This window comes from Bicyclus anynana, chromosome 26 (assembly GCF_947172395.1).
Source record: "Bicyclus anynana chromosome 26, ilBicAnyn1.1, whole genome shotgun sequence".
Classification (NCBI taxonomy): Eukaryota; Metazoa; Arthropoda; class Insecta; order Lepidoptera; family Nymphalidae; genus Bicyclus; species Bicyclus anynana.
The window spans coordinates 8,734,573-8,749,779 of NC_069108.1; the positions used below are offsets into that span (position 1 = coordinate 8,734,573).

The window sequence follows — 15,207 nt, forward strand, 5'->3', positions numbered from 1 at the left end:
GCGTGTGAAATCTGCCAATCCGCATTGGGCCAGCTTTGGACTATTGGCCTAACCCCTCTCATTCTGAGAGGAGACTCCAGCTCAGCAGTGAGCCGAATATGTGTTGATAATGATGAAGCAAACACACATCGGAAGTAGCTTCATTATAACCATGTAATAAAGGTCAAATTACTTTGACATTACTTTAGTCATAATTTAAGATTTAGTACCTAGATTATTAATTAAATCTCCAAATCTTAATATAGGTTTATGTAAATGTTGATGAAATTAGCTTTTTATATTAAATTTGATATGAGTCATGTTATTAAAAAACGACTTCGTCCGCGTGGTATTTAGTTTTTCACAAATCTCTTGAAAACCATGGATTTTTCCGGGATAAAAAGTAGCATATGTGTTAATCCAGGCTATAATATATCTCAATCACAAATTTCAGCTAATTCGGTTCAGTAGTCGAGGCGTGAAAGAGTAACAAACATTCATATAATCAAAATCATCAGTTTTTGCCAATCTCGGGAAACCATGGATTTTTTCGGGATAAAAAGTAGCCTGTGTTAATCCAGAGTAAAATCTACTTCCATTTCAAATTTCAGCTAAATCGCTTCAGTAGTAGCCAGTGGCTTGCACTTAATACATGCATAAAAGCACTGCACACCCTAAGAGATGTTTTTCTTAATGCTTATTCAATGCAGATTTTCCCCGTCAGGTTATTTTTCTTACTAGTGCATACCCAGGTCGATAACCCCTTTACACGCCACTGGTAGTAGCGGCGTTAAAGAGTAACAAACATCCAAACATCCATACAAACTATCGCGTTTATAACATTAGTAGGATCGTAAAAAGACTGCGTAACTTTTTCAGCCGGGAAGGCATACAAATCCTATTGGAGGGCTTGGAAACCCTTTTGGAGGGCAAGGAAATCCATTTGGACAGGGTGGACCTTTTGGGGGACAAGGAAACCCTTTCAGACAGGGTGGACCTTTTGGGGGACAAGGAAACCCTTTCGGACAGGGTGGCCCTTTTGGAGGGCAAGGAAGCCCTGGACAGGGAGGCCCTTTTGGAGGGCAAGGAAGCCCTGGACAGGGTGGCCCTTTTGGAGGGCAAGGAAGCCCTTATGGACAAGGAGGCCCTTTTGGAAGGCAAGGAAGCCCTGGACAGGGTGGCCCTTTTGGAGGACAAGGAAGCCCTTACGGACAAGGAGGCCCTATTGGAGGGCAAGGAAGCCCTGGTCAGGGTGGCCCTTTTGGAGGGCAAGGCAGCCCTATTGGAGGTCCAAACCCACCCTCAAGTCAAATGACAACGGCCAATGTCTCCCCACCACCGTATAGTCAAGTTAGTGTTTCTACTAAAGTTATAAAGCGGTAAGCTTTGTAAAGTTTTTTTAATATTTAACGTTTTAGTCCACTAGTTTTTGGTATTTTATTCCCCTATCTGCGGAAAAATTCCTAGTGAGCTGAATTTTTAAGAAATTGCTGCTACGGTGTTGTAATGAAGATTTGAAAATCAACATTGACATCGTGCCGGCTAAAAAACAAAAAATGACCTTGACTTTGATTGATATTTTAAAGAGGATTTGTGAAGTTGGAGAAGGTATATTGAAATTCTAAGGAATAACATCTTTACAGCAAGAAACTTCCCAGGGCTACCCTGCCATGGGTCAACAGGGATACCCATCTCATAATTATTCACCACAAGGATACCCTCCACAGAATTATCCACCGCCAGGATACCCTGGACATGGTTATCCAGGTGATTTGTCTTTTAAAATTTATTTATTTATTTGAATATCTTTAATGAACACATGAAACCTTTATTACCTTTACCCATCACCCAGTACTCTTACCACAAACCCAGATCTCTTCCGGGTGACCTAAATTATATTAACCTGAATACTTTAATGAGTACTTATATAAAAAGATCGTGTGTGTCGCGGGACGCTCGACAGAAGTGATAACTTATACCTACTGACGAAATTAAAAAAGCAGCTGGTCCATATTGGTACCAAATAGCACAGGGCAGAGACAATTGGACATCTTTGGAGGAGGCCTTCACCTATTCTGGGGTTCTTGCGTAATATAAAAGAACTACTGTACTAACATTTATTTAAGTTTTACTAACCAAATTAACTTAGAATATTAACATAATTCTGTAAAGGAAATGGTTCTAAAGGGTATGGAGTTCAGGATCAGTCATTGTATCCTGGCGATAAAAGAAGATATTTTTTTTAACTGTTTTTGATTATACAAATCTACGAATTTACTTTAATTCTTTCGAAATAATATTCAATAACTCCCAAGAAATGCATTATGGGTAATAATGGCGGATAGATGACGTTTTCAATGCAGTAATCGATTTGACGTTTGCTGTCAATTGTCATGTCAGAAAGAAAGAAATATCTTTATTTTTAAGCAGTGCCACACATTACAATTATAAATTCTAAATACTCAGAACACAGAAAACCACCAGAAGCCACGTTTAGATGTCATTCTATAGTGCGCAGTGTGTCCAAAAATTGTACACAACAGCCTGCACTCGTCGCAATTCTCACCCGCGTAATGTTGCTAGTACATGAGGCTGTTAAATTTTTCCCTATTTTGTGGTAAAAATTTATAATGTTAAAAGGAAAACAATAAGTGTACAGTTCATCACATTAAATGTTAACTTGTATGGTAAATAATAAAAACAGTGGGACCGGTTTTCTAGTGATTGCTAAGAGTCAGCAAGAAAATGAACTCTAAAAAATTTAAGACAAGGACAAATAAATAATAGATATAATAAGACGGTTATTATAAAACTTATCAACTAACGAACTAAACAAATACATATTTACAATAATAATTTTATATATTCCATATAATTAAATTATATTATTATTATAAATATGTATTTCAATCGTGTGCACAGTTATTATTATCTCGTCTTATTTCTCTAATTTTTATGTCTCTTAAAATTCAAGTAAGGCCATTGAATTGGTTTAATATCTTTTAAGAATGTGTTTTGAAGATAAAAATATTTTATTTAATCCTCTGGCTCAAACAAACAAGCAAACAAGTAGGTACACAAACAAACAAAAGACCAAACAAGCACACGAAAACAAACAAATGTGCAAACAAACACACAAACAGACAAGAACGAACGAACTTATTATAATATAGCACGCCATTGTTATTTGTAAAATTTTAAAGCTTTAAGATTATTTTACACTTTCTTTATCTGCGCTGATTACCACAATTTTATTTCAACTTAATTGCCGGAACCTATGCCTACCTATTTAGTTGATTAATATTATACATAAATAATAAATCCTTGAATTGAAATTAAAAGTAGGGAAAATCAAAACAATTACATTGGCAACACTTACAAAATGAAGTCATCGGTTTCTATGACAACTAAATTCACGTAAAAATTATTCATTATTTTAACATAAGAATATTTATTTGTGCTACTTACACGTGAAATGTGATCCTATTCAGTTTCTTTTTTCTACCAACGGCATTTTTACACGAAGGAATAGCACAAGACGGCTTAATTTAATTAAATTTGTCACCTGTATAGCACGTCAAACAACACGACAAACACAGAGTGAGTAATCGTAAAATGTGTAGTTTAAATGGCTTCACTTCTTTGCGCTATCACTCCTTCTGGTGGTTTTCTGTATTCTGAGTCTAAATATATAGCTTATAGCTAGAGCAAACAAAGAAGAATGCCCAGCAATATGTGGCATAACCTAGAAAAAGGCCCTAACTCAGCATTTTGCTACATACTTCCTATCCAAAAAAAAGTATAAATTATGTCAAAGTTGCTACGGGCGCAAACTTGGGTTTTTATTTTATTTTGTTAGATTTATGCACTTGTATTTTTAAAATTTTAATGATATGGGGTACAAGAGTGGACCTCAGAAATGGACCATCTCCTATAAGCAAGAAATAAAAGCCTTTTTATTTTATTTATTTATATACTTCTTATGGTAGGAGCATAAGCCGACAAACTTTTATAAAATGACGAAGGTCTGGGGTTCGCGGGCCCTTAGAATATAAGCCCTTACCCCTCTCAACCTCAGAGGTGTGCTCCCCAATGCGCCATTTATGGTATATTAATGATGCTGGTGACGAAGCTTGTGTCCCATTCCAGCATCGTCGCTGTCTCAGCGTGCCGCCGACGCGGCGTGCTGCGCGACGTGCTACGCGTGCCTCACCTGCGTGCTGTGTTCCTGCTGCCAGGTGCGACAAACGATGATTATAATCTATACTAATACTACCGCGACTTAGTCCGCGTGTAATTTAGTTTTTCACAAATCCCTCGGGTACCACGGATTTTTCCGGGATAAAAAGTAGCCTGTGTGTTAATTCAGGCTATAATATATCTCAATACCTCTCAATACCTCTAGCTCAAGCTAACTCGGTTCAGTAGTTGAGGCGTGAAAGCGTAACAAACATTCATATCATCAAAATCTCGGGTAACCATGGATTTTTTCGGGGTAAAAAGTCTATGTGTTAATGCAGAGTAAAATCTATTTCCATTCCAAATCGCTTCAGTAGTAGCGGCATTAAAGAGTAACAAACATCCAAACATACATTTAAACATCCATACAAACTTACGCGTTTAGTTTGTTTGTTTCAATCTTACGAACTACTGGTCTGATTTGAAAGATTCTTTCAGTGTTAGATAGCCCATTTATCGAGGAAGGCTATAGGCTATACTTTATCCCCGTATTAATACGGGAACGGGAACCACGCGGGTGAAACCGCGCGGCGTCTACTAGTTACGTCTATGATTGAGGCTTGAAATATAACTTGGATATCCTTTCCAGGCTCTAATGGCAGGCGCCGGCGGTGGTGAAAGTGAAGACGGGGGGCCGCCGACGGACGACGACGTGGGGCCCCCCGCCAACGTCGCGCCCCCCACCTTGCCGCACTGAGAAGATAATTAGACTTCTTTTTCAGTTGCGTGCACAAGCTGTTTAACTAGGGTGGGCACTCATCATCATCATCATCATATCAGCCGATGGACGTCCACTGCAGGACATAGACCTTTTGTAGGGACTTCCAAACATCACGATACTGAGCCACCTGCATTTTTTCTACCTAATTTTCTTTAAACTTGTACGAATTCCAAAAAAATCAGCTAAATCGCTTCAGTAGTAGCGGCGTTAAAAAGTAACAAACATCCACTACCGGCAAAAGACGTACCGCCAAGCGATTTAGCGTTCCGGTACTTTGCCGTGTAGAAACCGAAAGGAGTGTGGATTTTCATCCTCCTCCTAACAAGTTAGCCCGCTTCCATCTTAGATTACATCATCATTTACAATCAGGTGAGTTGTAGTCAAGGGCTAACTTGTAAGGAATACAAAAAAAAACGGTACTTTTTGCAGTGATTTTGTAGGCACGTAACATATCTAACAGTAGAAAATATCGTTTATGTCAAGCGGTTTTCGATATTTCGTGATGCTTCCTGTACCTTTTATATTTTACTCGTAGATAGGTTAAATATGGGTTTGTATATAGAAAAAGAGAACTTTTCAGTAAGCTGGCGTTTATTTTAGTAATAAATGTTTATTTTTAATAGTTTTTAATTTATTTTTCTCTTTGAACTTTGTTAATTTCTCTTCATTGTTGAAAGCGAGGTTTTGTATCTATCTATTCGACCTGCTAAAAAAATTAAAGCCCAGACGGGGCTCGAACCCAGGACCTCCGTTTTGTAAATCCACTGCGGATACTACTTCGCCACGGAGGTCGTCGTTTCATTTCATATTCTTTCATTACGATGTGTATGGGCAATTTCGTTATAATTTTAATTTTAACACTAAATTACTAAACGAATTTTGGTTAAAATCGAATGGAGCCTATCTGGAACTACTCTTTTAAACAAAAGATATTATTCAATATATGTTAATAAATGACGAAGTTATATGGTAACAAACATGAATAAATATTGTTTTTAAAATGCACATTTTGAAAAGTTGGGGGATTCGAACCTACGCCCTTCGAATTGAAGTCAGACGTCATATCCACTGGGCTATTATAGCTCACCAGATGCAATACAATCAGATATATCTGTCCATAGATATAATATTATTCTGTGAATTAAATGTGAAATTCACCAAATTGCTAAATATCTTACATGTAAGTATGTAAAATTTGTATGCATTTTAAGGTCCTAAAAAAGAGGAATAGATTTTACAGCATTTATATATTTTATCTATGGTATCTATGATAGAAAGCTTTTCTCTGTCTAAGGCTAAATGCAATCTTCTGGAAAATATTTATTAGAAAAAATTTATAGTGAAAAAGTTTCTATTTGACCGGCCGCATCTTACGCCGCAAATTATCGTTTTCCGTATTCGTTAGGTACTCTATTAGGTACTCTGTGCTCTATTTAATCTATGGTTATCTAGCTTTCTATTGATGAAAGAATTTTTCTTATCGGTCCCACATTTATATACACTCATAAATAAACTCATTTACTCATCATTTACTACATCATTTACTATCCAAGTGGCACGTCGATTCTCTTTCTACGATCGCAAACGCTTCGAAAACTAGAAAAATGTATGCGAATGACAGATCTTGATCACGTTACCTATCGATAGCAAATGTCATTCCCTTATAATCTTTCTAGTTTTTGAAGCGTTAGCGATCGTAGAAAGAGAATCGACGTGCAAAGGGGGGCTGTAGTAAATGATGATTAAATGAGTTTATTCGTAACATACAAAAATACAAATACGTCTCCTCTTTTTAATATTAGGGTAAATAAAACACAATTTCATAGCAATATTTGGCAATATAAATAACATTACATAAACATTCGTTCACATTAAGGCCTGCCTTGCCTGAGGTAAAAACCTCAGTTCCAATATCTACATGTGCGAGTAGCTTTATTTCACCAAAAAGTAATTCTATCAGTGAAAACTTTTTCTTCAACACCAGCTAAGTGCTAGCAAATCAAAAAGAACAAAAACTAGAAGAACGCGAAATTCAAATTTTGAATCTTCACAACATCTTTTGTCCCGTCAGGACAACCACGTTCACCTACCATGGCAACTTTTAAGTAATACAAGAAAAAACCAAAAATAGTCTTTTTTCCAAATTTTCAAGTACATAAAAACCGGTAAAATCGTAACCAAACTCACCGAAAATGGCTCTAGTGCTGAGAAAAGCTTTTTTGCCCAAAAACGCGACGATACTAAAATGTATGAAAGGACGCCCCTTGGCCACGGCGTCCAATAAAAAGTCAACCGCACCTCTATGTAAGTCGATTCGCATTTGTAAATATTATGTAGTATGTACTATGTACTAAAATTTTAGTTTGTATTTCACTGTTTAGCAATAGTTGCCGGATATAAGTTGAAAAATATCCATTACTTCACAAGACGTGCTAAGAATATGTCTTGTGCGCCTTGCACCTGTGGCATAATCAAGTATTTCATTCTTAAAACTTATAGATTAAAAAAAAAAAAAAAGTATTTCATTTAAATAGTGATGTTACTCGTAGGTAATTGTAAATCGTAAAATCAGTAGAGTATTCGAGTTAAGAGTTCCTACATCCCTCCCTCTAGTTCATAAATAATATTTTAGCATCTATTTTCTCGTTTTAGTCAAATGTCAATTGATTTTCATTTGTAAATTTAAATTGACGATCGTTGAAAAATGAAAAATGTAACGTCATTTTTGACAGTTGACACATTTCGTAATGACTTTAGTTGTAGCCCTTATAGTTTATTTTGTATTTGATTTTTTACGGTCGTTGCGAATGAAAGCATATCGGTTTTACTAACTTTTTGTTTCAACGTATGGTTTATGCTACGCTGTCAAAAAGATTTCAAGCTTTATAAGTTAGCACCCAAAAGGATTAGGAGTCTATGCTTTTAAGTTAGAGCTTTGTCTTCTGATTTATACATCGACAATTAAATCAAATCCTAAACGTCACTTTTGACAGTAGCATGTTTAGTGCTGTGCATTTATCGGTACGAATCGGAAAATCGAATAATCGGAAACTCGGACTCGAAAGTTACCTTGTAACATGTAAAATGTGACATGTAGGTATTTTGATGATAATTAGTCGCTGGTGTTCCGTGTTATTTCGGAGAACGGTGGCACTGCTTGGGACGTCCATCTATAATACTCGACTAGTGATGTTCACCGAATAGCACTGACCACCAGTAGAGTAACGGCGAGTATTATAAGTATGGATGTCCTTTGCAGTGTATCCGGCGCTTGGCTCCCGCGATGCGTGGCCGATGCTGAGCGGCGGTGACTTCACTGTGGTGCGAGGATACGCTGAGAAAAAGGAGTCTGAAGCACCCACCGGTGCCTGCCCTTGCGGACCTTGCGGGCCTTGTGGGCCTTGCGGACCCTGTGGGCCCTGTGGACCCTGTCGCTGCCCTTGCCCGTGTGGACCCTGCGGCCCTTGTGGACCGTGTGGGCCCTGTGGACCTTGTGGGCCCTGTGGACCTTGTGGGCCCTGCGGACCGTGTGGGCCCTGTCGCTGCCCTTGCCCATGCCCATGTGGACCTTACGGTCCGTGTGGGCCCTGCGGTCCGTGTGGGCCCTGCGGGCCAAGTGGGCCCTGTGGGCCCTGCCGCTGCCCGTGCCCGTGTCCGTACCCGTGCCCACCCAAATGCCCGACGAAGAAGTGCGAAGCTTGCCCATGCCACAGTTGTGCCTCTGCTCAGATGGCTGAGGCTGTGGCGGCCACAGCGATGGCGTCGCAGGCTCAACAGCACGCTCAAATGCAGATGAATCGGATGCCGCAGATGGATCAGATGGGACCGATGCTGCAAATGCCACAATCGCCCCAAATGGGACCTATGCCTCAATCGAAAATGGACCCGAAGTCTCACGAGAAAAAGGGACGACATCCGTCTAGTTCGATCAAAATTACACCTTAAATTTAAAATTAAATAAAAATCAATTATTATTTTTAGATTTCTTAGTGTTTTTTGAAATATATATTTTTTGATTTTAATAAATGTTTTAACATAGTTTTGGTATTTTTAATTTGAAATGGATTTTTTCCGGTATAAACTTAGACCATTAAAAAGTAGTCTAAGGGTTTAAAATATAAATAAATATTACAAGTTGTAATAGAGTGGATATGACCTCTGCCTTAGATTCAGAGGGCGTTGGTTCAAATTTGGTCCAGAGCTTGCACCTTACTTTTCAGTTAATGTGCATTATAAGAAATTAACGTAATATCACGTGTCTCAAACGGTGAAGAAGAATTTTCTTAATTCTCAGCGTGTTTGAAGTCTGCCAATCCGCATTGGGCCAGCGTGGTGGACTATTGGCTTTACTGTCATTCTGGGAAGAGAATCGTGCTCAGCAGTAAGCCGAATATGGGTTGATAATGAAATTTTTTTTCTGCCAAGTCGGGTTTTAGGAACTATTTGAGTGAAAAAAACCGGAATTCTTTCGTCGAAAGCGGGACATTTCAAGTTTTTGAATTTTTATCTTACCGCGCTTTTTCAATACGCTGCTCGCTCGATCCCGAATTATTATAGTTATTCCCGAAAAGCGGGGCTGAGCCTGTACCGCGCGGGACTTAAATGTGATTTATTATCACGGGTGGGACGTCCCGTGGTCCCGCCAAAATCGGAACGTCTGGCAACGCAGTTCGCGGGTGTCAGGGCCGGGTAAAGCGATGACAGAAAATTTTAGATTTAATTTGATTGAAATCTATCTTATTAAATAAATTTGGCGCGTATATTTTTTTAATTATTATCTTGTCGATCGTTTGCCGATCCCGACCTAACCCCTAGATCGGTGCAGTTTAACAGTTACGATATGGCATTCTGTGTTTTTCAGTTTATTTCAAACTGTAGCTCGTTTAGTTTCACCATTTAATAAAGCATATAGCATGAAATACCGTTTGCAGTTATGCCGTCAGCCCGAAGAATTTGCAATATCAAGGCACAGTCCACGGTGTCAAGAACGAAACGGGTGAAGCTATCGCACTCCACCGCTGGGTCCAGAGCCGGGCAGCCAGCGGGACAACGCCGGCCCAGGGCTGGGCACAGCGCGGGCCCACGTCTCCAAATTAGCGCGTCGTGCCCTCGAGTGGGCACTGTCGAATCGCTCAAAAGACAGTCTGCTAGGCAATACAGTTCCTTATCAGCACTACATCGAACCAGTATAGTTCCACACGGTGAAGTCTTGAGGCGAGGCTACTCGAGCTGCAACGTCGGGTGCCCGTGCCCATTTCCGTGCGGGCCCTGCGGCTGCAAGGGCGGCTGTGGCTGCCTCCCGCCCCCGTGCAACACGCCGCCCAAATGCCTGCAATACATGACTGGATACTACTACTATCCGTACGGCACCTGGTTCTGTGGGCCCTACCACGTGTCGGGCACTTGCACGCCAGTGGGCGCTAACTGCCCGTGCCCCTGCCCGTGCCCGCCGAAGTTGTGCCCGGCGTGCGTGTGCCAAGGCCAGAACATGAGTCCGGGCAAGAATGTCTCTGACACCAGCTCGTTCCCAATGGAAGTGCCCTGTCACACTGCTCCCAAAATGCCCCAAGAGTCGCGGACAGGTTTTTCAAAGATGTTCAGTAACAGCCCGGCGGATAAAAATCATCCAAGCAAGCCGAAACCGACGAGCATGCCCCCCTGTATGACCACAATGGTGACTCCTAATCCAATCGCAAGATCGAACATTACGTTGGTGGACAAGGAACCCAGAATTAACAGCTCATATCCAATCCACAATCATTCAAATAACAGCCAGAAATCTAGGTCTTATCACACGAAAAATTCGATTACAGCAGACAAAGCTTCTCCTTTTTACACGCAGAAGAATTTGAAATACACTTACTATCAGAGGCGTCACGAAGCATCCTCTCCGACGGCAAAGGCTAGAACATTTTTTAAAGAGAATATACGTAGAAACAGTCCCCGAACTAAACTTGATTCTACTTCTGGCAAAAAGAGGCGCGACGCTAGACCAGACATGGACATCGAGATTAAACCTTACGAAGAAATAAATAACAACCATGGAAAAAACTACGGCTAATAAGTTGTACTTTGACATTTTACACAAATAAACACTTGCCGAATACGATAGTTTCATTTATTTAGCAGTAGGTGCCGGATTATGGTGACTTAATGTCCAGAGCAATCTTTCCCTCATTACTACAAAGAATCAATATATATAAAAAATGTTATATAATGTTAATACATAGGTAACTTATGTAAAATATATATCAACTAGCGGGCGCCCGCGACTTCGTCCGCGTAAATTTCGATGTCAACTTTAATACTACCCCTACCCTACCCTACCCCTACCCTACCCCTACCCCAACCCTACCCTAACCAACCCCTACATCTACCCTACCCCTACCCCCACCCTACCCCTAACCTACCCCAAACCTACCCCTACCCTACCCGTACCTTACCTACTCACTACCCCCATCCTACCCCTACCCTCTCCGTACCCTATCCCTTTCCTACCCCTATCCCACCCGTACCCCTATCTCACGCCTATCCTACCCCTACCCTACCACTTCCCTATCCTACCCGTACCTCTACCCTAACACTACCCTACCTCTACCCCTACCCTACCACTACCCTAAACCCGGCCCTAAACCTACCCTACCAATACGCTTCCCTACCCGTACCCTACCCTACCCTGTAACTTCTCTATCTTACCCTTAGCAAAATCGGTCCAGTCCTTCGAGAGTGGTGGTATGACCAAGAGAAATAGAGATTTCTATGCTAATAATATAAAGAGGTAAAGTTCGTGTGGTTGTAGGAGGTAATCTCTGGATCTACTGGACCGATTTGGAAAATTGTTTTACCAATAGAAAGCTACGTTATTTGCGAGTGTCATAGGCTATGTTTGATCCCCATATTCACACGGGAACGGGAACTACGTAAATGAAAGCGCCGGGCGTCATATAGCGGAATTTCTGCGTCTTTTAGAAATTTTGTATTATCTCCGAAACTATTTAAGTAATTAACATACTGTAAAGGGCAAATCTTATCTCCATAATATCCTTGTGATTATTAAATAATTTATTTTAATAAGGATTAGTTTAGTTGTATAAATAATGACGTAAACCTAAGTATATAAAATTAATATTTTTTAAAATACAAAAGGTACTATATCTGCTAATATATAGAAGATAGATATATGGTGTCGCGGACTTTTTTGTAGAACTTTTAAAGATACATAAAGTCTCCATACATTAATTTCAATTATACACAATAGTTAAGGCAGCGCATGCGAATAAGTCTGTTTAAGAGGATTTTCAGTCCGACCTGCATGACAAAAACTGTGATAACTCGGCTAATATATATGATACCAATATAAAATATAGCTTATAGCACTCCCCGATAATGTAGCATTCTACTGGTGAAAGAATTTTTAAAATCGGACCAGTAGTTCCGAAGATTACCCCATTTAAAAAATGTGACAAACTTACAAACTTTACCTCTTTATAATATTAGTATAGATCAGCGTCAATTTAAAACTCTCTGAATTAGAAACTGCTTGCACATTTTTTTTCGTTTTTCTTTGGAGTTTATCTGTGTGATCGAATCCGAAATGAGATCAGCAGAAGAACCAAAGCTAACTGACATAATTTGAGGAGTTGCAAAGCTGAAGTGGCAATGGGCAGGGCGCGCAACCCCCCAAGGTAGACTGATGACTTCAAGCGGGTTGCAGGGAGCCGCTTAATGTCCAGCAGTGAATATACATCGGCTGTTGATGACCTGGGATGATTGTCTCTGGGATCTCCCCTAGACGGTATGGCTTATGCAATTGCTTGAATAGCTCATAGGCTAATCCAAGACTAGCCGTCCGTAATCAGGAGGTACGTCTTTTCTATTAGATGGAGAGAAAGCGACAGTTAGACCTTTGTCATTTTGTAAAAGCTGAAAGTTTGTCAGTTGATGCTAATATCGCAAATATGGAGTTTTTTTTGTTTTTTTTACAAGTCAGCACTTGACTACTATCTCATCTGACGGTAAGCGATGATGCAATCTAAGATGGAAGCGGGCTAACTTGTTAGGAGTAGGATGAAATCGAGACTTCTAACAAGTTATCTTTTTTCTTGAATAGTTTTTCGAAGGGTTGCCACGAAGCGACTGGCAACTGGGGATATGATTTTTCATATTTTGGCGAGGAAAACATAAACAAACCAGCGCACGCCCGCGACTTCGTCCTCGTGAATTTAAGTTATTCACAAATCCGCGAGCACCGTGGATATTTCCGGGATGAAAAGGCCATCTCAAAAAATCCAAAAAAAAAATCTATTTCCATTCCACAGCCAAATCGCTTCAGCGGCAGCGTAAAGAAAGAACAAACATACAAAGTTACACCCAAACCCTTTATAATATTGGTGTGATTACACTTTATTTCTTAAACGGTTGAGGGTCTGGATCCTTGGAACCTGCTACCTCTCAAAGTAACCGCGGCTAAAACACCATAATTGACTACTGTACTTACCTATGATAAGAGCATCTGGCAAACTAACAGCTTTTCTAAAATGACGAAGGTCTGGGGTTCACGGGCCCTTAGACTATATAGCTTGGCAAGTTCGTTGATGACACTTCCATAATATGCGGGCGACGAGGGGAAGACTGTGCGCGTGTGAAATCGTGCGGGGAAATGAGGTGCATCAGTCTTGGGTTTTTAATTCATCGCTACATCAGAGAAGACGCCCTTAGAGAGTCGTTCCGCCCAATCTACTCTGCCTTCGGGCCCTATCAGGCGATGCTTCTGCGCTCGCCCAAACCCCACTTAAGGAGCCTACGCCACTTACGCAATTAGAAAAGAAAGCTACATGCCCGCGTGGTGTTACGAACGAATTTGCCAAGCTATAGGTGTGAGGATGTTATTAAAGTTGCCGTCGTCCTTTCAGTGCGCAATCAAATGAAGAGGAGTTTGACCAGGAGAATACAGCGGCTGAACTTAACAACGTTTGCAAATATGAAGTATATCAAGAGGCAAGATGGTTTGGCCAGCGACGTCGAACCTCGTAGGGTCATGTCCTGTCCTTGCGTGGTGTCGCATTCGAGCCGTCACAGAAGTTGCGCCAAGTGCTTACGAAGATCGCATTCAGCTGTCTACCACACTGAACACAAACTCACAAACTCTGCTATGTTGTTTCGACGTACGTTTTCGACGGAGCAAGGCAATTCGCTGTCTCCGGAGTGCGTTGATGTCTTGAGAGGTTTGGAAGCCGTTTGTGCCTGTCCCTGTCCCTGCCCGGGGAGCTGCTCGCTGCCGCCGCCCTGCAACACGCCTCCCAAATGTTTACAAAACATGACCGGGTATTACTATTACCCTTACGGCACCTGGTTCTGTGGGCCGTACCACGTAGCCACAGGGCCCTGTGGGCCGTGCGCGGGTCCTGTGGTCGCCAGTGGGGCTTGCGGGGCTTGCGGCCCTTGCCCCGGTGGGCCCTGTGGTCAGGGACTTTCCCCGTGTTGCGGATGCTCTCCCCTCGGCTGCTGCGGTGTGTGTGGAACGAAGCACCCCAGTGTGAGTCACTCGCCGAGAGCCCAGTTTGTACCCTTTGGTATGCAGATGTACGACCCTTACGCGGCGAATAACGTCCAGTACTCTTATGACCCTCAACCGACGTTTTCACCGAGCTTCCCCACCATGCCTGATACAAGCATGCCCACTCCATTCTTCGGGCCCGGAGTCAACGTCCCCATTTCGCCCATACCGTGCAACACTGAACCATACTGTCCCTCAACACCTCCGCCAGCCAGTCCTGTGTATCCTAAACCGAAGTCATCCATCACTGTGAACCCTAACTACATAAAAGCACCTCGGGTCAACTCGCCCAATATGTGCAAACCGCCCATACCGACTAGAACGGTCCCCAAAAGCTCCGTGTATTTGAACAAAGCTTACACTAACGCGCGACCAATCTCCACGGCGAATCACCCTTGCTCCTCGAATCTCACGCCGAAACCTTTGCGCCAGAGTCCACCCTCACGCTACGACGCCATTTGTGCTTTGTCGAGGAACAGTCCGTTTATAAAACCCAGGATCAACAGTCGCACGCCGCGGAACACCGTCCAATTGTGTCACTATACAACAAAGAGCATGAAGAAATACGCAAATCTGACGAGGGATCTCGTAATCCGAGAAAAACATGCTAAGAAACATCATGTAGACAATGTCAGTTGTATCGAGCACGAAGCAAAAAATGTCAAGGACATAGTTTGCCGCTGGTGCCTTCTCAGTGAAAAGAATTCATGTC

At 41.4% G+C, this 15,207-nt stretch overlaps 1 protein-coding gene and 1 long non-coding RNA gene across 2 annotated transcripts; both read left to right on the forward strand.

Annotated features, from left to right (window-relative positions):
* The first annotated feature begins 2,933 nt into the window (after nucleotides 1–2,933).
* Nucleotides 2,934–5,559, forward strand: LOC112056144 (uncharacterized). The gene is made up of 3 exons (XR_008252193.1): nucleotides 2,934–3,579; nucleotides 4,129–4,217; nucleotides 4,808–5,559. It is a non-coding gene; the product is annotated as an uncharacterized LOC112056144 (long non-coding RNA).
* Nucleotides 5,560–7,122: 1,563 nt separating this feature from the next.
* LOC128199639 (sperm mitochondrial-associated cysteine-rich protein-like) lies at nucleotides 7,123–8,884 on the forward strand. The gene is made up of 2 exons (XM_052889884.1): nucleotides 7,123–7,243; nucleotides 8,199–8,884. The coding sequence occupies exons 1-2, from the start codon at nucleotides 7,132–7,134 to the stop codon at nucleotides 8,882–8,884; spliced, it is 798 nt and encodes a 265-aa protein (XP_052745844.1). The 5' UTR covers nucleotides 7,123–7,131.
* The last annotated feature ends 6,323 nt before the right edge of the window (nucleotides 8,885–15,207 follow it).